General features: G+C 46.3%; 2 protein-coding genes across 2 annotated transcripts in view; both read right to left on the bottom strand.

The window, feature by feature from the left end:
- The window catches only part of kmt2a (lysine (K)-specific methyltransferase 2A), a 182,427-nt gene extending 175,699 nt beyond the window's left edge, over positions 1-6,728 (bottom strand). The window contains 1 exon segment of the mRNA XM_038778603.1: positions 6,546-6,728. Coding sequence (XP_038634531.1) covers positions 6,546-6,728 — 183 coding nt within the window.
- Positions 6,729-16,770: 10,042 nt separating this feature from the next.
- Positions 16,771-20,113, bottom strand: atp5l (ATP synthase, H+ transporting, mitochondrial F0 complex, subunit g; the record flags this gene model as incomplete). Its single annotated transcript, XM_038778812.1, has 2 exons — positions 16,771-16,949; positions 19,946-20,113. Coding segments are annotated over 2 exons (267 nt in total), but the record flags the coding sequence as incomplete, so codon positions are not given.
- Positions 20,114-22,396: the final 2,283 nt, after the last annotated feature.

Below are 22,396 nucleotides of genomic sequence, written 5' to 3' on the forward strand. Positions count from 1 at the left end.
AGTGGGAGTGAGCCCCACCATTGAAGGTCTTTTCTTACTTCCTCCACCAGGCTGGTCAGGTTCCACTTGTGGATCTGTGTCCAGTCTCTGGCTATTTGGATCCCCAGGTAACTAACTATTCTGGGCCGTTTTGAACAGGAGCCCCTTCAGCTCTGTCCTGCTCCCTGTTGGGTTCACTGGGAATGTCTCACTTTTGCCCAGGTTAAGTTTGTAGCCCGAGATGGTTCCAAACTCTTCCAGTATTTCCTTCAGTGGTCTCCTTATTTAATGATGTAAATGCATTGGAGGCAGTTCAGAAGAGGTTTACTTCCTGGAATCAGGTTGTCTTATGAGGAAAGGTTAGACAACTGGGCTTGTTTCAACTGGAGTTCGGAAGAGTGAGGGATGATTTGATTGAAGTGTATAAAGTCCGAAATAATCTTAATAAGGTGAATGCAGAAAAATGTTTCCTCTTGTGGGTGAGTCGTGAGTTTAGAACCAAGGGGCACCGTTTTAAAATCAGGAATCATCCTGTTGGACAGAGATAAGGAGAATTTTCTCTCAGTTGTGCAACTTTGGAACTCTGTCTCAGAGGGCAGTGGAAGTGGAGTCATTGAATAGCTTTAAGGCGGAGGTAGATCGATTCCATTGGTTATCAGGTTAGATGGGAATGTAGAACTTGAAACACAAACAGATCAGGCCGATCTTATCAAATGGCGGAGCAGCAGGCTTGAAGGGCCAAATGGCCTACTTCTGCTCCTATTTCACATGCTCACGTGTACGTATTTAAAGCTTTTCAATATCGCTCATTAGAATCAATATCTCGAAGACTAGCCAGAGCAATAGGTTTAAGAAAGAGCAACTCATCAAACATTCCCCCCTTTATCACTGTCCAATGACCCACCATTGCCAGCCCCAGCCCATCACCCCGATAGAAAACACACGCCCTTAGCAACATTTATGCATATTACGTTCTAGTGTGAAGTACCCAGTGGCCAAGAACTCTTGCAACACTGTCTAGCTTCTCAAGGCAAAAGTAGACATTTGAACAGGTGAGGAAGGGAGGAAGAGGGGGTTAAACTGTTATGATGCATTTAACAGTCAAGCAGCTAGGCTTAGTCTCATCCAATTTAAGGTGCTGCACCGGGCCCACATGTCCGGGACTAGGATGAGTAGGTTCTTTGGGTGTGAGGATAGGTGCACCAGATGTTCGGGGAGTCCAGCGAACCACGCCCATATGTTCTGGGCATGCCCAGCACTGGAAGAATTCTGGAAGGGGGTGGCGAGGACGGTGTCGAGGGTGGTTGGATCCAGGGTCAAACCAGGGTGGGGACTCGCGATTTTTGGCCTTTGCGTCCCTAGTAGCCCGACGAAGAATTCTGCTACAGTGGAAGGATGCAAGCCCCCCCCCCCAAGTGTGGAGACCTGGATCAGTGACATGGCGGGATTTATGGAACTGGAAAGGGTCAAATTTGCCCTGAGAGGATCAATACAAGGGTTCTATAAACGATGGCAGCCTTTTCTGGACTTCCTGGCGCAAAGATAGGTAACTTGGTCAATAGCAGCAGCAACCGGGGGGGGGGTTCCTTCCTTATTGTAGTTTCTATTCTGTAACTTTATATTGTGTTAATTTGCGTTGTTGTTAAAATGCTGTGTTGTGCATGGGGGTGGGGCAAATGTTTATGATTGTTAATATTATTGTTATTTTTGGTATTTTACTATGGTGCGTTATTGTTGTATAAATTCAAAATTTTTCAATAAAAATAATTTTTTTTAAAACAGTCAAGCAGCTGACTAGTAGGTCAAAATATGAAGAGCTGCCAGTTTGCTGACATACCAGAGGGCACAGGCATGGGTGGAGGCAAATCTAATGGATTAACATGTTTTAGAGAATTGAGAGAGAACTGGGCACCGTGATTCTGAAGAATGGAACACATTTCCAAAATTGCTGTGTGCTTTGGTAGTTTAGTCTATGCAAGTTTGGCAAGGGTTCAAGTGTCAATAAGTGGGTGGAGCACAAAGCACATCTCAGTATATAGATTAAGCACTCTCACCAGTTATTTCTGGGTTAGAAAAAAAACAAAAGTCATGTGCAAGTCCACTTACAGAATGAAACATGGCACTGCATTTGGGAACACTTAGCTTCACTGGAAATTATGCCTCAGACAATGGATTTATCTTGTTGAACATGTTATGCCAGTGGTGCTTAACTTTCCATCTTTTTTTCAGTCAAGGATCTGGGCGTCGTTGGCAAATAGCATTTGTTGCCCATCCCTAGTCATCCCTGAACTGAGTGGCTTGCTCAATCATTTCAGAAGGCAGTTAAGAGTCAACCACATTGCTGTGGGTCTGGAGTCACATGTAGGCCAGACTGGAATGGCAGATTTCCTTCCCTAGATGACATTAGTGAATGATAATTGATGATAACTTCATGGTCATTATTATTGAGATTAATTTTATAGTTCAGGCTTTTAAATGAATTCAAATTCCGCCAGCTGCCATGGTGGAATTCAAACATGTCCCCAGAGCCTTGTAGTCCAGTGACATTACCACTACACTACCATCACCATGCTAGCTCTGACATGAATAGCTTCAAAGCTTCAAAATGAAGTTGAGTTTACATTATCAGAAGAAACTGGGTACTATAACAACCCTTCAGAAGACTTGCACCTTATGACAGACCCCACTGCTTCACCTTTAGATCCGTAAAAACAAAGTCTTAATATTCACAGATTCAAACTTAAGCTGAAATAAATTCTTTGTCAAGCTGCACCATTACGAGAATAATCTTGGCTGCTCCCAAGCACATTACCCTTTGTTTGAAGAGAGGTATGCGTTCCATGGTCAACAACGTAACTAATACTAATGATGTCATCCGGAATTATATTAATAATTTGTTGCTGGCCTTCCCGCTCCAATGCACAGTTGCATTTCATGACAAAAGCCCACTCACTAAAATCATACACAACTAGAATATATTGACAATAGATCAATAAATTGATCTCCATTTTCAAAAAAGTCATAGCAACAGAAGCTTCTGGTTGAACCTAATTGAAAAGTACGTCAGCATCAATTTTGGAACAGGAAGTAAATCAATGTTATTTTTAAAATGCATTCTTAAAATGTAAATTGTTTTCAGTGTGACCAACGGTATTAATTACAAGCACCACTTATATCTTCTTAAATCACAACTTCATTTTTTTTAATGTTGACCTAGTGGGTCAAACACAATTTGGCTGCAGCATACGGTCCATAGGTTCCGAGCTCGATCACCAGTTATCATAGAGTTATCTGATCACAGCCAGAGTAGCATAGTTCAGATGGCTATGATTGGCCTCTATGTTGCTGAATTACTGAAGAGGAAAAGGAAAAGGAAAAAAACAAATCAGCCTAGATTACACAAGATGATTTTTAAGTGGGCAGCATGGTGGCGCAGTGGTTACCACTGCGGCCTACGACACAGAGGACTCGGGTCCGATCCCGGCCCGGGTCACTGTCTGTGTGGAGTTTGCACATCCTCCCCATGTCAGCATAGGTTTCATCTCCACAACCCAAAGATGTGCAGGTTAGGTGGATTGGCCACGCTAAATTGCCCCTTAATTAGAAAAAATAATTGGGTACTCTATAAATTTAAACAAACTAAAAAAGGTAATTTTCAAGCCTTAGAAACATTTGAAGCATAAATGGTTTCAAATCTACAATGACTGATAACCTTTGAATGATCCTTGATAATCAAAGTTATCAAAAGGACCATTTGAAAACCTGCATCCAAGATCTTTGTAAATGCAGAACAATGCGCATAACATACCAGTTCTATTTTCATCACAGAATCATAGAATTTACAGTGCATCAGGCCATTCCGCCCATAGAGTCTGCACCGGCCCTTGGAAAGAGCACCCTACCCAAGCCCACACCTCCACCCTATCTCCACAACCCCACCTAATCTTTTTGGACACTTACAGGCATTTTATCATGGCCAATCCACCTGTGGAAGGACTGTGGAAGGAAACTGGAGCACCCAGAGGAAACCAATGCAGACACGGGGAAAATGTGCAGACTGCGCAGTGACCCAAGCCGGGAATCAAACCTGGGACCCTAGAGCTGTGAAGCAGCAGTGCTAACCACTGTGCTACCTTGCTGCTCAGTTAAGTTGGTCAAACTGATGATTTTATTTACCGGTGGGGGTGTGTGTGCGGATTTTTAAAATAAATATAGTTCAAAGAGCTATGGGGAACCAGTTCAATACAAATTACAGTGGTCCCAGATCCCATCCCTGTTCTGTGTTGTGTTAGGTGAAACAATTCCCAGATTAAGGATGAAAAATGTCGACAAGAGTTTTTGTAATCACCTCAAAGTGTATGCGGGTAGGATGTGAACACATGGAATTGAATTCAAAAGGTCATCAGGTAGGGGAATATCAAGCTGGAAAAACTTCCAGAGTCCAATGAACTGCCACATTCTCACCAAGATACAGCAAGTCACCTTAACAAAAATCCTTTTTGAAATACTTTTAAAAATGCTCAAATGCTTTTCAACCTTGAAATTTTGGGATGGATTATCCTCATTCAAGGACGGAATGACAGCACGGTGGCACAGTGGTTATTACTGCTGCCTCAGTGCCAGGGACCCAGGTTCAATTCCAACCTTGGGTGACTGTTTCAAGTTTGCACATTCTTCTCGTGTCTGCGTGGATTTCCTCTGGGTGCTCCGGTTTCCTATTAGGTGGCTTAGCCATGCTAAAAATTGCCCCTTAGTGTCCAATAGTCGCCTAAATTGCCCAAAGGTTAGGTGGGGTTACAGGGATAGAGTGGGGGAGTTGGCCTATGTAGCGCCTTCGGAGAGTTGGTGTAGGCTTGATGGGCTGAATGGCCTCCTTCTGCACTATAGAGATTATGAGATTCACAATCTATTGCTTTACAAGTCTAGGTTATTGCAGCTCAATGTAAATAGGGGTTACATAATTAGGAATAGGTTGAGAGAGGTGTAGTAATCTCTCTGGCACTTTAAGTGAAGGTGGCGAGGGAGGCAAATCTGGAAATATGAGGCAGATTTTTAAGATAGTCACAAATACATCAGTTAATACAATATCCAAAGCTATGAAATATACAAAGAATTTACAAGTCGAAAACTAGTTCTAAAAACTCTATGTTACTGTGGTTGACATGTACCAAAAAACTCCCATCAATGCACAAGGCAATGTTTTGCATATTACTGAATGGTTATATGCGATGGAAGGGTTTTGATGCTTGCCATTTTAGAAGCTCTGCTTCCTAAAGACTAAGACTGTCAGCAACTATACCTACAATCTGTCACCTCAACAAAAGGCTGCGGAAGTACTATAGAAAAACTACAGTTAAAAGATTTTATTTCAGAAGCTATACTTCTTTTTAAAAAAACAGGACCAACGTAGTTCTAAAATACTTGCAGTACTGTACTGAGCTGCTCAATACATCCAACTACTTGGGAGGAATAATGTCCTTCTCATATATTACCATCAGGGGCTATTTTTATTAAACCACAAAACTCAAAATTACTCAGGTTTCAATGACTTTCTAAGCCGAGTAATAACATTTTATCAAAATGAGTCATTCAGGCCCTGAAATACTGGACAGAGGGATGCAATGGGGGAGGGGTGTGGTTAATTAAAAGGTTTGCTGAGAATTCACCAAATTATTTTATTAAAAAATTAACTTTACCCCCCTTACAACTCAAAAAAAAGAGGGGGAGCCCAAATTGATAATACTTAATCCCCCCCCCCCCCCCCCACACACACACACACACACACCTCTTCCCTCCAATGAAGTTGCAGAGAAAGATGAATTTCGGTTTGAAACCTTGGTTTCTTAAATATAAATATTCCAGAAGTTGCAAAATGATGCACTCGGCTGGATATGGGGAGATTTTTTTATTTATTTTTAAGATGCAACATATCCACTTATTTCCCCCACCTCATCGAATGAAGTTGCAGAGGAAGATGGATTTCAGCCCTGGGTGCTTTGGTAGTCTTTTTTTAAAAACACGTATTTGTGCACATTGAGAACCTGCAAACGGTGCACAAGGGGAGGGAGGGAAGGAGAGGGGAGAGAGCGATGGGCGCAGTTTTTAATTTTATTTTTTGGAATGCACAGGGGTGATGATGAGGGGAGGGAGAGGGGGCGAGGGATCGAGCTGAGCTGGGCTGAACATGATGGCGGTCGCTGGAGGAAAGCCCGCCAAACAGGTGATTAGAAATGCAAAGGGAGCTGGGGCTGGAAGTCCAGCTCAGGGCCAGGGGGAGGAGGAGGAGGAGGAGGAATATTTTCATCATATTTTTAATGTACGGATTTTATTTGTGTGGGGGGGAGGGGGGGGTTTCCACAGGGAGCAGTGGACAAGACATTCATTTTATTTTTTTGGAGGGGGGGGGGCCCTATAATAAAAACGTCGACCCCCCCACCCTAGATGTCAGGATCTGTCAGACAGGCCAGGCCGCCTCAGTACACACTCCCCCCTTCCCTCCCTATCTATATTTTGGGGGAGGGTGATGATGGAGGAGGAGATGGGGGGGGGGGGGGGGTAGGGTTTACCTCACTGCTGCTGCTTTCTCCGAACAGCTCGTGGAACTTGTGCAGGTTCTTGCCGATGGCGGCGGCCACGGGCAGGGCGGCGTCGAATCCCTCCTTTAAATCCTTCCTCAGGCTCGGCGTCCGCCAGCGGCCCGACTTCTTCCAGGGCCGAGCGGGGAAACGGGTCCGAGCTGTGTGCGCCATTTTAGGGAGTCTGTTTGTATGTGTGTGTGTGTGTGTTTGGGGGGGGGGGGGGGTGAGGGGGGTGTGTGCATGAGAGAGAGAGAGGGAGAAGGAGGCGAGGAAGGGAACGGTCTCTCCCTCACTCACCACCACCACCTCCGCCCCGCAACCTGTATAACACAGCGGCCGCCCCCCCCCCCCCCACCCTCAGCCAAAAGTGCCCGATTCAGGGGCGGGGGCGCGAGGGAGGAGCCGACTGCGGGCGGGCGGGCGGGCAGGCGCAAGGCAGCGGGCCCCGCAACCTGAATGCCTCAGCCGCCCGCCGGACTTGCCAGCGTTGGAAATTGGGGTATTCACGGTCCCGGGGGGGGGTGGGCCGGACCCCGGCTCCGCGCACCCTGGACGGTGAATTACCATCCGAGCGATGGGCGCTTCGGTACGAGAGGCGACGTTGATATTCAGCTTCCCGGGTCCCCAAAAGGAGCAGGGGCGGGAGGGTGGGGTCCCAGGAAGCTGAATAACGAAGCATCGACCGGCGGGCACTGCTTGCTCCCTTATGCAATAATCAGTGGCCGGGGCCCAGACGCCGTTCGCCCTGCCACAGCATACTTCAGCAACAGCTTAGTGGTTGTAAACAGGTAAACTTACAATATCCATAGGTCGGGCACCAGGCCATATTACGACATCGTTATTCCAACCGAATAACACAGCACTGACATGGTGTCAATAATAATGCGTTATCCACGGTCCAGGGCCAGAGGGCACTCTGGAATCTGAATAACTCCAGAGTAAAAATGCAAAAGATAAATGAGAAAATATTGAGTGCATTTGATCAGAGTGCACAACAATTAGTTTTTCTTTTAAATAAAGACTGCAAGCCAGACAGAGCATTAGGAAAACATTGAATGAGAAAAACTGCATGTTTTTTTAAAAAGTCAGATTTCTAAATGCTACATTTTTGCAGACATCTTTCAATTAAAATGCAATTGTATAGGCAATTTTCTGATGTGGGCACAGACGGGGCAAACGTGCCATGTGGAAGTGCAAAACACAAGTTCTTTGCTATTAATTACTTATCAGCTATAAAGCTGCGTATCTCTCCCCCCCACCGGCCGCACTTTTGCTACTTGCACCCCAGCTGCCACTGTGCTGTGACGCAACTTAAAATGAATGATAGGCAAGAGGGAGGTGGAAAGAGAGGGTTGGGTTAACATGCAAATTGGGACACACACCACACAGACGCCTTCAAAGCTGAACACAGGAACAGATGGAAGGGGGCCCCCACTATCAAAAAGTGCAGAGTCTGGACGCAGTCAGTGTCCCATTAGTGGGAGGGACAGTTTAACATTTGCCATTGATTGCAAGATGACCACCTTCTGTTGTCACCAGAAATGTTGAAACACCGAGTTTAAACAGCATCATGCTCCCCCCTAACCCCTCCCCCTCTATCGATGCCTGGGGTAAGGGGGCACACACATGTGGACAGGCAGACAAGCAAAGTGCAATTCTCTTTCTCATGGCTCACCGACAAACTTCAGTTACGAATGCACCCTTTTCAGTGCAGGTGTCTCAGTTCAGGGCAAGCACTGCCAAGCTCCTGCTCTAAATTAGGAGATGAATAAATATACAGTAGAGTTCAAGAATAAGTTTGGTTGGGGGTTGGGGGATGGGGGAGGGGGGGAAAGAGGGTGATTTTAAACACCCTAAAAAGATCGAGGGCAATCAAATGTAGCATTATATAATCCAAAACATTACCTCCAACATCATTTATGTCTTGACAACCAGCTGGCACATCAGCAGAATGGAGGCGAGGATTCTTGGGGGGCAGAACAGTGGTTAGTTAGCACTGCTGCCTCACAGCGCCAGGGACCCGGGTTCAATTTCAGCCTTGATTTGACAGTGTGGTTTCCATGTTCTCTCGGTGTCTGCGTGGCTTCTCTCCGTCCAAAAATTGCAGGTTAAGTAGATTGGCCATGCTAAAATTGCCCCGTGTCCAAAGATGTGGAGGATGAAGTGGGGTTATAAGGATGGGCTAGGGATTGCGCTGCTCTTTCGAGGGACGGCGCAGACTCAATGGGCCAAATGGCCTCCTGCACTTAGGAATTCTATGGTTCTAGGATTCCTACTGCTCCAAAGCAAAGAAAGCTAAAAACTCAACAGCTCTGGCCGAATCCTCCAGGAGACAAAACAGAGTTAATGTTGAGTCCGCATGACCCTTCTTTATATAGAACATAACAGTATTTTGCTATTCTTCCTGGTCAATTTCCATTACCATAAGAAATAGAAGTAAATTCAGCCCGCTCATCCATTCAATGTAATCATGGCTGATCATCTGCTCCAACACAATTTTCTTACACTGCCCTGTGTATCCCTTGATGTCTTTAATAAGCAGAAATCTATCAATCTCAATCCTGAACGTATGCAAGCACTGCACCTCTCGAGTCCTCTGGGGTAAAGAATTCCAAAAGATTCACCAACCTCGAGTGAAGAAATCCCTCATCTCAGTCCTAAATGGCCTGTCACTATTTTGCGACTGCATTCCTTAGTTCTAGACTTCCCAGCCAGGGAAAACATTCTTCCTGCATCCACCTTGTTGAGCGCTGTAAGAATTTTGTATGTTTGAATGAGATGATTTGTCACTCTTCTGAATTTAAGAAAGGCCCAGTCTAGTTAATCTTAGCATTCCCTCCATCCCAGGAATTAGTTCAGTGAACCTTCATTACACCCCTACTATGGCAAGTACATATTTCCTTAGGTAAGGAGACAAAAACCGCACACAATGTGGTCTCATGAAGGCTCTGTATAATTGCAGTAAGACATCTTCACGCTTGTAAGCAAATCCTACCATCTTGAAAACCCAATTAAAGGGCAGGAAGAACTGGACAAGCAATGGGCAAGTTAACCATTTCTTTGCGGCGAAAAGGTGCACAGTTGTAGCTAGTGAATCTCTTGAAATAGTGCTGTGCACCTCCCCTTCCAAATTAAAGGGTCACTGTGCAGACACAGCTGACAAATTACCAATTTGAATTATGGACTGTAAGGCTGTCAGAGAGAGAAAATTGGGGGAGGGAAATAAACTGAATGATTGCAGAATCCATAACCATTGAATTCACATTTATTATTCTACCAAGGGGCAGCACTGTGGCACAGCGGTTTGCACGGCGCCGAGGACCCGAGTTTGATCCCGGCCTCAGTTCACTGTCCATGTGGAGTTTGCACATTCTCCCCATTATCTGTGTGGGTCTCACCCCCACAACCCACAAAAGGTGGATTGGTCACGCTAAATTGCCCCTTAATTGGGGAAAAAAATTGGGTACTCGAGATTAAAAATAAAATTAGACTACCAAATCTAATGAGGGCTGTGAGAGAATCTATAAACACAAAGTAGATTATGGTACAAAGCAAAGTTTACTAAAAATAAATCGTCCCTTACTCATTGGCTTGAATTTAAAATACCATCAATGAGTACTGCAACGTATTTATTAATCTCTCACCTGGGTCACATTCATCGGAATCTATTGTAGAAAAGGAACTTGGCATCAGCAGTGCCTAATGATGCCTGCAGGCAAAGATGATACTCAACCATAAACATACATGGCAATCTGATTAGACTTGTGTCACTTGTATAGACACATGCTGTATTCTACATGGTGCATTAACCTAACCATGGTGTCTAGACTAAGCTGATAATGGCATCTTTTCCAACTTTCTGTAGCAATAATGCACACAATATATGCAATCATCCAAGAGGTTTTTCAGTGAATCTTTGCTCAAGGGCCACGTGCAGCTCACTTGCGCTACAACCGCTTACTTTAAGATTTTCAAATCTGATTAGTACAATTAGATGGCCTTATTGTCTTGGAAAGCTGGACACCAGGAGGAAATGTTCAGTCAGGTAAGCACATTGATTTAGCAGTTTGTCATCCAAATGGCAGCACCTCCTTCCTCAGCTGTAGGCCATGCATGCCAGATCCAAGCACAGTTTGAACAGCAGCAAGGGAGTGATCCCCAATGTCCTGGTCAATATCTGTTCCTCAATCAACATGTGAAAAACAGATGATCCAGCCATTATTACATTGCCACCTGTGGGAGCTTGCTGTGCACAAACTGGCTGCCACTTTTCCTACATTTCAACAATGGCCACTTTTTTTTTTAAAATTACTTAATTGGCTGCAAAGCGCTTTGAGTTGTCTAGTAGTGGTGAAAAGCACCATTTAAATGCACGTCTTTCTTTGAGGTCTACCAACCTAAATGACATTTTATCCTGAAGTAATAATCCAGATGGAAAATAAATGAGCATTTAAATAGCCAATTACTTTGTAGTGCCGTGATTCAAGTAGGTAACTACAATGGTAGGATCCCAGAAACAATTTGGGGTGTATTATTTGATCCATTTTCAGTGACATGTTTGCCAGCGAGAAGGCTTCTTTAATTAGTGGCATCAACCTTGTAATAGCTACTGGAACTGCAATAGACAGATAGTGCCTAGGCCTATTATTCCAATGAAAACATGGCACTTCCGATTATGCAGCATTCCCTCACTCCTGCACCATCAAGTCAGCCTAGGTTATGCAAAAAGTTTCAGCTGGGGCCTAAATCCACAAATATGTCGAAACATTGTAAAATAATTCTTGAACCAACTATATTCAAAGGTCTTCAATGCCACATGTAATAATGCACAGTCCAGCATTGAACCAAAGAAAGCAGTCCCAAATTTAGTCTTGGCCAGAGCAGTGGCAAAGCTACTGTAAAAACCAACATCTCCAAAACAAGGCAGAACAGCTGCAATAGGATGTAGTTAGCTATAATTATTGTCCCACTCACCATTCACTCACTCACCAGGTTCAAACGTAAACAATCAGGAGGCAGAACCTCAGGTAGATAGGTGAACAGTTAAGCTGAACTTACTAAATGGTCTTCTAAAAGCCCAGTTGCAAATACTGCTTACACACAATTGTCCAAGCAGAATGTTTCAGTTGGTAAGTGTGCAATCTCATGTGGATCTGTGCCTTGTAGACCAGGAATGTTCAGCTTCTGAGATGTTTTGGCAATCTTAATCAGTGGATAAGAATACTACAATAGACTTTCACTGCTTTTGTGTGCGCTCGGGTGGGGAGGGCTTCCACTTCCCAACAATGTTACTGTGCAAAATACACGAGTGGTCAAGCTTGCCCTCAGTTTAGTTTTTACTACCTCCAGCTGTTGACCAGTGTCTAGTACGCAAGGATCAAATGAAAACTGCAAAACCAAGGTAAGCTAAGCATCTGACCAAGAGATATAAAACCAAATTTGGTAAATGAAGTTGAGGTACAGGTCTGCAGTGTAACTGAATACCTGGGAAGTCTTGGGGGTGGGAAGCACACAGAGTGGCTCATACCTGTTGCAATGTCTTTTTTAAAGCCTTAAAGACAAGTACACTAGATTCCCGACACTCGTGGGTCTGCATCCTGGAATCAGCATATTGAGGAGAGCAGAGAATGGGATGTGTAGTCCCAGGGAGAGAAATTAATCTCCAGGGTTAAAGGAAAGAGCTTATATTACAATAAACCATAAATCATGGATCAATTATACATTGTGTGTGGGCTCATTTGAGGAAGGGTGACAGAATGCTGATTCAAAGCTCTTGCTATCGAAAGACTTCTGTCTTGGTGCAATTGTATACATTTGTAAATCACTGCCTAACTACCACACTGGATTTAGTCAGCCAACTGCATTCAAGATCCATGGATCACTTGATGAAACAACTGCAAATAGCTATGCAGTGCAGTGGTAGCTAACAAAAGACTATATCAACAGTAACTAGAGAATGCCAGTTAATCTAATAGTGACCAACAGTTGCATTTAGCTTTCTCCTAATGGCAGACTATGAGGGAAAACGGGGTCAAAGGACAGATTGCCTGGATACTGCTAAAATCTAGACATGTCAGCACCTCATCCTTCAGATAGGGTTATACAGATATCAGACCACAGCCTGTACTGGAGAATTCATCTTACAAAACTCTAATCTGGAGATTGAAGAACCGCGTCAGGCAATTCCATCAAGACTTGACGGCAAACAAGATGCTCAGAGTCGATCCTAGTATCATGTAGCACAGGAGACAGCCATTCTACTCATCACATCTCTGAAACAGCTTTCCAGTTATTCTTACTCCCCTACTCCTTCCTCATAGCCATGCAAATTGTTCTTTCTCCAGGGAAGCCACACAATATTGCAAGAAATTCAGAGAATATAACCGCTGTTACATTAGAACCGCAAACACCTCATCATTTAAACCCACTTAATATGCAATCTCCCTCCGTGCTCATAACATCTAATTCTCTTGCAGCAGATTGGCCGATCACTACAGGTGGGTCTCCACCCAATTTCCAGTGGGGGGTGGGGGGCAATGGTCCTTTCAATTCTTCAGAGAGTTATAAATTTTGTAAATCTCAAACAACTCCACATTCCACCAATGGTCCTTCATGCACTGACATTCCTGGATCTTGCATCAAGAAAATTTACTCCCCCCCATATCACCAATTCTACTCTCTTAATAATAACAATAATTTTTATTGTCTCAAGTAGCTTACATTAACACTGCAGTGAAGTTACTGTGAAAACCGCCTGTGAGGTTGAAACTCTTCGCTCACCTTCTTTGGCATGATGCTACTAAAGTTTCATCTGAAGTCACTTCCAGTTTATTTTTCGTCCCCCTTTCTTGGTCGTATTTTATTATTGGTCAGTTATTCCACAAACTTTAATAGACCACAAGGAGCAGAGTAGGTCATTCAGCCCATCGAGTCTGCTCCACGATTCAATCATGGCTGATTTTTCTCATCCCCATTCTCCTGCCTTCTCCCCATAACCCCTGATTAATCAAGAACCTATCTATCTCTGTCTTAACAACACAGTGATTTGCCCTCCACAGCCTTCTGCGGCAAAAACTTCCACAGATTCACCACCCTCTGGCTGAAGAAATTCTTCCTCATCTGTTTTAAAGGATCGTCCCTTCAGTCTGAGGCTGTGGCCTCTGGTTCTAGTTTTTCCTGCTAATGGAAACATCCTCTCCACATCCACTCCATCCAGGCCTCGCTGTATCCTTGTTAAGTTTCAATAAAATCCTCCCTCATCCTTCTAAACTCCGAGTACAGATCCAGAGTCCTCAACCACTCCCCATATGGCAAATTCTTCATTCCAAGGATCAATTTTGTCAACCTCCTCTGGACGCTTTCGAAGGCCAGCACATCCTTCCTTATATACCAAAACTGCTCACAATTCTCCAAAAGGGATGACCCAAGCCTTATACAAACTCAGAAGTACATCTCTGTTCTTGTATTCTAGCCCTCTCGACATGAATGCTAACATTGCATCTGCCTTCCTAACTGAACCTGAAGGTTGCCGACTGAACCTGAAGTTAACCTGAACAGAATCTTGAAGTAAGACTCCTAAGTCCCTTTGTGCTTCTGATTTCCTAATCCTTTTCCCATTTAGAAAATAGTCCATGCCTCCATTCTTCCTACCAAAGTGCATAACCTCACACTTTTCCACATTGTAATCCATCTGCCACTTCTTTGCCCACTCTCCTAGCCTGTCCAAGTCCTTCTGCAGCCCCCTTGCTTCCTCAATACTACTTGTCCCTCTGCATATCTTTGCATCATCTGCAAACTTAGCAACAGTGCCTTCAGTACCTTCTTCCAGATCATTAATGTATATTGTGAACGATGTGGTCCCAGCACAGGCCCCTGAGGCACACTATTAGTCACCAGCTGCCATCCTGAAAAATTCTTTATCCCCACCATCTGCCTTCTGCCAGTCAGCCAATCATCTATCCATGCCAGGAGCATACCCTTATGACTATGGGCTCTTACCTTATTTAACAGCCTTGTCAAAGGCCTTCTAGAAATCTAAGTCGATTGCGTCCACTAGTTCTCCCTTGTCTAACTTTCTCGTTACCTCCTCAAAGAACTCTAATTTGTCAGACATGACCTCCCCTCGACAAAGCCGTGCTGACTCAGTCCTATTTTATCATGCACTTCCAAGTACTCTGCAATCTCATGTTTAATAATGGATTCTCACATCTTACCAATGACGAGGTCAGGTTAACCGGCCTATAATTTCCCGACTTCTGCCTCCCTCCCTTCTTAAATAGCGGTGTTACATTAGCCATTTTCCAGTCCTCGGAGACCCTCCCAGCCTCCAGCGATTCCTAAAATATCACCAACGCTTCCACAATCTCCTCAGCTATCTCTTTTAGAACCCTGGGGTATAGTCCACGCGGTCCAGGTGATTTATCCACCTTAAGATCTTTCAGCTTCCCCAGAATCTCCTCCTTAGTGATGGCCACTATACTCACCTCTACCCCCTGATTCTCCAGTTCTGGTATTCCACTGGTGTCTTCCACCGTGAAGACTGATGCAAAGTAACTATTCAGTTCCTCTACCATTTCTTTGTTTCATATCACTACTTCTCCAGCCTCATTTTCCAGTGGTCCATCTCATTACTACACACAAACTATCTTACACACTATACCATGTTTGAAATTAACTCAGCAAACAACTACCTATAGTACCTCTCCCAAGATGTCAAAGCTGCAGAACTCAAACTCATTTCTTTTCCTCTTACAACTCAGTTTTTCAAAACCCAAACACAACTAAATTTATTCCACCATCTCTGCTCACTGTTCAACCATTCATCTTGACTTTCTGATAAAAGCTGTGTAAACAGGACAATCGAGCCAGCAAAGACAAGAGAAATTCAGAAGCGCTCAGCCTTGGGATGCACATGCCTCAGCAAGAGGCAAGAATTCTTCTCTTCTCCAGTCTCTCCCCACAACTCAAATTCTCCTTCATCTGATCCCCCAAACATTCATATAGCTGTGAATAGAGTTCTGACTGGTGGGGCAAAATTTAAAAACATCAACACAATTACGCCTTATTCCTGCCATTCCATTTCACAGGTGGCACGGTAGCACAGTGGTTAGCACTGTGGCTTCACAGCGCTAGGGTCCCGGCTCGATTGCCGGCTTGGGGCACTGTGCGGAGTCTGCACGTTCCCTCCGTGTATGCACAAGTTTCATCCGGGCGCTCCGGTTTCCTCTCACAAGTCCCGAAAGACGTCCTTGTTATGTAATTTGGACATTCTGAATTCTCCCTCTGTGGACCTGAACAAGTGCCGGAATGTGGCGACTAGGGGATTTTCACAGTAACTTCATTGCAGTATTAATGTAAGCCTACTTGTGACGATAATAAAGATTATTATAATAAAGATTATTATTAGGAGGTAGTTCCAACAATTCTTAGGCATCCCACGAGGTAGAATGCTTTGCATCCCAATCCGAACAATTCCAAAACAGAGATCCTTACCTGATCTCACAGCAACTTCAGCTGAGAGTGTGTAAAGATACAGTACTCTGGAGTTCAAATATCCTTCCCTCTCCTAGAACTTCTAAAGAATGACAATTAGGTGAATAAAAACAGTGCCACATTTTTTTCTCACATATTAAAGGAACAAAAAAAAAAACATTTTGGAAACATTGACATTTCAGTCAGTAGAGCTGGTCCTCGCTGAAAGGAAATAATTAAATATTAACAGGCATAGTCCACCAGTGCACTGTGCAATCACTGCAGATCATTGGTACACACTTAGTCTTGTTTAGTCACAAATTACTGTATGAATTTAAAAAAAGACAACTGCTCAGTTTTTGAAACTTGAGCTAGATTTCAAACTGGATTAGTTGGGCAAAAAAAAAAACTCTTCTGCACCAGCTAAGAGTTCCATGTGAAATATGTCTGGCAGTCTTAACCCAGTCTCTATTGAATCTGGAACAGAGCTACTCACAGTTTAGTACAGACTAGCAAACTCAAACAAAAAAGCTTTAAGATTCACAACAGTGCAGTGTTGGCTGCCATTAATTAGGTTACCATTTAGACACAACTAGAGCAAAGTAAGTGGAGCTTTACTGTATCCCATCTGATCAGTTCCAGAAGCAGAAAAATATCTTGGCACGTATGTCCTTCATCTCAACAAGACATAAAATAATTCACTAAAGTGCAATGCATGAAATAAAAGGCAATGCCAAAGTGCTCTAAATCCTAATAATGGTTTTATTTAATTTGAAATATAATTCATTTACAACGGAATGCTGGTCCAACACAGGGTAAGGTTCAGACATTATATCCAATCAGGCTTCTTCGGCCAATGACCTCGCCAATGTAAAACCACATCACAATTTCTGTGACCACAAGTGCGTTCCTCAGGGCATCCTGCAAAACAGAAGACAAGGTAAAACTGGAGGCAGTCATTAGGAGTTGCAACGTTACAAACCTGAAGGCTGTAGAGGTGAGGAAAACATGGGAGGCTTACAAGTGGCTGGAAAGAATAAGTTTGAATGCAACAAAGCTCAACTTTAACACAGCGAGGAAAAGAAGTGTCTAGGTCAACATAGCAGCATCAAGTGGGTATCAAATTTCTTGAACACTGATGATCTCCTAATTTATCCACATTGAAGAATTCACCCCAATTTAGAACAGGATTCTCATTTACGGTGTTCCCCAACACAAGACTATCCTAAAAGATTTCAATGCAGTTCTCAAACTTTGTGTTGTCCATTGTTAATGCCTCAATTCATATGTAAATTAACCCTCCAGCTGGTCTTTCTCAGCAATGTACAAGTCCCAGAATCAGGGGAAACAGCTGTCTGTATGAAGAAAAAAACCCAAAAGCAAGATTTCCCTCCCTTGAAAAAAATTAATTAAATAAGATGCAATTATTAATTGCGGGGGTGGTTGGGGGATCAGGCTACTCTTTGGGCTATTCTCCCAGTTTTAGCATCAATGAACAGCTAAGCCAAGAAACCTCAAAATCCTAGTCAAACGCTCTTATGTTTGTCATCTTTCAATAGTCTTACACAAGGAGGGATCCAAATATCATTATTTATACAGTTCATTTAACCAGTTCTCATTCTGGGACCTGCAAAGTCAGCAGCAGGAGCAGATGGCACAGTGTATTTGCATATGAATGGAAGAGACAACAATGAGAGGCTACAAACTCTGAAAATATCATCTCCTCAAAGAAAAGGAATGTCACTGCAATTTTCTCAGGTTAATCTCAAGTTTGGGGAAAACTATTGATACCAGCTAGAATGACGATGGGAGTCAGGCAGTTTTGAATAATAAAGAGACTTACATCAGAATGCCTGGGCTGAGAGATTGCATTTCATAAACATTAAACAATTTGGTCTCCGTTTCCATTTCCATTAGTTTGCAAAAAACATTTCACATAAATTGGGCATCTTCACTTATTCTATCTGGAATACATCCATTTGACAAAAAAAAAACCTAGGAGAGAATCATTGAAATGCAACTAAATTAACATTTTGAAGCAATTTTTCATACATCCTCATGTGCAGCAATTGGAAAGCCAGAGATCAGAGTGCAAAGAACACGCTGAGGTAAGGCCAGAGGTCAGGGTGCAAAGAACACGCTGAGATAAGATTTGCTCCCCCCACCACTATCACCATAAACGGGAAATGTTCCAGAGACATCAGGAGTCCAGTTTCTAGCCCACGTCTGTCTGCTAAAATGACAAGAGATAACCTTCTTGATGATTATTGGGTGAGGATTTCATTGCCCCTCCCCCTGCCCACATGTACACACTTTGCAATAGGGATCATTTAACAATTGGGAGTATGAATGTTGGCAGATGCCTCCATTCTCTAGCCCAAGGTAACTGCTTAACCCTACATGCCCCACAGTAGAAGTCAGCATAACCTAGGGATGAGACTGAAACCTTGCATCCCAACCAGCACTTATACACTGGACTATTGAAGACAAGTGTTTTATTGAAGAATTAGACATTTTCCAAAAAGCAAATGCTCCAACAAAGTGAACATGTCAGTGACGTGATATGCAACCCTCCCCAACCCTGCCTTTTCAACAGCATAAGACCCAGCACATCAGTTATAAAGATGAGTCATATTGGACTCGAGTGGGCTTAAGTAGGATGCTCTCTCCTAGGGCTGGTGCAGATTCGATGGTCCGAATGGCCTCCTTCTGCACTGTAAATTCTATGAAATGTTAACTCGGTTTCACTCTCCTCAGATCCTGCCTGATCAGAATATTTCATTATTTTGGGTTTCTAATACAGGAATTACATTTGTTTCTATAGTAAGGGTTTATTTGCTGAGCTACCGGTTGCTCGCAATGCTTACAGACAGTTTATAACATATTGTTAATGTTGTTATTCAGGTTTTCGCGAGGTCATATTGCAGTTTGGGCCAAAAAGAACCTCGTAAGCAATTGCAAGTGCATTCATATACTAACACCAGCACCAGTGAATTTGTACACCTCCAGCAGAGAGGCCTCTCAATCTTCAGAAGATTATCAATAAGAGCCTCCTGAATCTCAATAAAGAGAATTCAGAGAAACATGTTACCCTAATGGCCTCATGGCTACCTCTAGTGGCAGGAAGAGAGGAGAGATACATAGACTGCCTTTCACTTCTTGCTGAGATGTAGTTTCGTGGCTCCAATAAAACAATATTTAATTCTGCATTTAAAAAAAAATTATTCTTTCATGGGATGTAGGCATTGCTGGCAAGGTCAGCATTTGTTGCCCATCCTTTATTGCCCAAGACACTTCCTAGGCTATTTCAGAGGGCAGTCAAGAGACTGCTGTGGGTCCGGAGTCACATGTAGGCCAGACCAGATGGGTTTTTACAAAATCGACAACAGTTTCAGGGTTACTATTACTGAGACAAGCTTCTAATTCCAGATTTTATAAACTGAATTCCAATTCCACCAGCTGCCGTGGTGGGATTTGAACCCATGTTCCCACCTCCAGATTACCAGCCCAGTGACATTGCCACTGCGACGCCGTCTCCACCTAAATTAGCTACTTGAACTAAACGGCAAAGATAAAAGGTTAAAAAAAAGCCAAGTTAATTCCCTGTGTCTTTCTGAAGCGCAAAATGCTGTAAATTAAATTTACAAAAGTGCAATTATTGGCTTGCAATCTCAAGGATGAGTTTTCTGAATAACGCAATATTCATAAGAAACCATTTATCAGTTAAGAGGCTACACGGTAATGAACTGCTGGAGCTTACATACACTCGCCAGAACCAGTTTTGTGTAAACCAACCAGTCACTGCAACAAATATGCCTTTTTTATTATTAAACACACAAGCTCGTCACAAATGTTAATCACAAGTTACCTTCACAGTTGACCTGCTGAGTATTCCAACCACTTTCTATTTTTATTACCTTAACAGTTGTATGTTTGTATTGCCCAGCCTTAAATGATGCCACAAGGTTCTTGAAGCTTTCAACAGCCACTGGGATTTCACCAGGAGTTGGAGGAGTCAGCTCCACCCGAGCATATTTCCAGAAGGTAGCCGCACGCGGCTTAGAGTAATTAACAGCAGCTACAAAATAAAATAAAATTCATAAACATACACATCTTTGATAGGGGAGGAGGCGGTGGTGGGAGGGGGCGGTCGCGCAGGCGGCCGTGGTGCTGGAAAAAGGGGGAGTTCGTCGGGGAGATGGCGCTGGGACAAGCGGTGCTGGCAGCGGTGCGTGGGCAGAAGGGGTGTGGCAGGGGCGTCGATGGGAAGGGGAGGTTGCGGCAGGGGTGGTCGGGGGTGGGGGAGGGGGTTGGTGGGGTAGGAGGGCGGGGTGGGGGCTGTCGGGGGGGGTGGGGGTATGGCGTGGTGGGGGGGGCTGGTGGGAGGGGGGCGGGGTGGGCTAGGGGGCCGTGTGGGGGGGGCGGGGCTGTCGGGGGGGGTGTGGGGAAGGCGGTGGTGGGAGGAGGCGGTGGTGGGGAGGAAGGCGGTGGCTGGGAGGCGGTGGTGGTGGGCGGAGGCGGTGCGTGGGAGGAGCGGGTGGTGTGGGAGGGGGAGTGTGGTTGGGAGGGGGCGGGTGGTGGGAGGGGGGGCGGTGGTGGGAGGGGGCGGGAGGTGGTGGGAGGAGGGTGGTGGAGGGGGGGGGGTGGTGGGAGGGGGCGGTGGTGGGAGGAGGCGGTGGTGGGAGGAGGCGGTGGTGGGAGGGGGCGGTGGTGGGAGGAGGCGGTGGTGGGAGGGGGCGGTGGTGGGAGGGGGCGGTGGTGGGAGGAGGCGGTGGGGGAGGAGGCGGTGGTGGTGGGAGGAGGTGGTGGTGGGAGGAGGCGGTGGTGGGAGGGGGCGGTCGCGGAGGCGGCATGGGCAAGGAGAGCAGTCGCTGGGGCGGCCGTGGTGCTGGAACAAGGGGGAGTTCGTGGGGGAGATGGCGCTGGGACAAGCGAGGTGCTGGCAGCGGTGCGAGGGCAAGAAGGGAGTTGCAGGTGCGTCGATGGGGCAAGGGGGAGGTTGCGGCAGGGGGTTGTCGGGGGGAGGGGGTAGGGGGTTGTCGGGGAGGATAGGGGCTGTCGGGGGGTTAGGGGGCTGTCGGGGGGGGGCTAGGGGGTTAGGGGGCTGTCGGGGGGGGCTAGGGGGCTGTCGGGGGGGGGCTAGGGGGCCGTCGGGGGGGCTAGGGGGCCGTCGGGGGGGGGCTAGGGGGCTGTCGGGGGGGTTTACGGGTTGTCGGGGGGGTTTACGGGTTGTCGGGGGGTTTACGGGTTGTCGGGGGGTTTACGGGTTGTCGGGGGGGTTTACGGGTTGTCGGGGGGTTTACGGGTTGTCGGGGGGTTTACGGGTTGTCGGGGGTTTACGGGTTGTCGGGGGTTTACGGGTTGTCGGGGTTTACGGGTTGTCGGGGGTTTACGGGTTGTCGGGGGGTTTACGGGTTGTCGGGGGATGTACGGAGGGGGGTTACGGGTTGTCGGCGGGGGGTTACGGGTTGTCGGCGGGGGGTTACGGGTTGTCGGGGGGGGTTAGGGCATTGTCGGGGGGGGTTACGGGTTGTCGGCGGGGGGTTACGGGTTGTCGGCGGGGGGTTACGGGTTGTCGGCGAGGGGTTACGGGTTTATCGGGGGCTGTTCACGGGTTGTCGGCGGGGGGTTACGGGTTGTCGGCGGGGGTGTACGGGTTGTCGGCGGGGGTTACGGGTTGTCGGCGGGGGTTACGGTTGTCGGCGGGGGGTTACGGGTTGTCGGCGGGGGTTACGGTTGTCGGCGGGGGTTACGGGTTGTCGGCGGGGTTACGGGTTGTCGGCGGGGGTTACGGGTTGTCGGCGGGGTTACGGGTTGTCGGCGGGGGGTTACGGTTTCGGCGGGGGTTACGGGTGTCGGCGGGGGTTACGGGGTGTCGGCGGGGGTTACGGGTTGTCGGCGGGGGGTTACGGGGTGTCGGCGGGGGGTTACGGGGTGTCGGCGGGGGGGTTACGGGGTGTCGGCGGGGGGGTTACGGGTTGTCGGCGGGGGGTTACGGGTTGTCGGCGGGGGGTTACGGGTTGTCGGCGGGGGGTTACGGGTTGTCGGCGGGGGGTTACGGGTTGTCGGCGGGGGGTTACGGGTTGTCGGGGGGGGGTTACGGGTTGTCGGCGGGGGGTTACGGGTTGGCGGCGGGGGGTTACGGGTTGTCGGCGGGGGTTTACGGGTTGTCGGCGGGGGGTTACGGGTTGTCGGCGGGGGGTTACGGGTTGTCGGCGGGGGGTTACGGGTTGTCGGCGGGGGGTTACGGGTTGTCGGCGGGGGGTTACGGGTTGTCGGCGGGGGTTACGGGTTGTCGGCGGGGGGTTACGGGTTGTCGGCGGGGGGTTACGGGTTGTCGGCGGGGGGTTACGGGTTGTCGGCGGGGG

This window comes from Scyliorhinus canicula, chromosome 19, assembly GCF_902713615.1.
Source record: "Scyliorhinus canicula chromosome 19, sScyCan1.1, whole genome shotgun sequence".
NCBI lineage: Eukaryota > Metazoa > Chordata > Chondrichthyes > Carcharhiniformes > Scyliorhinidae > Scyliorhinus > Scyliorhinus canicula.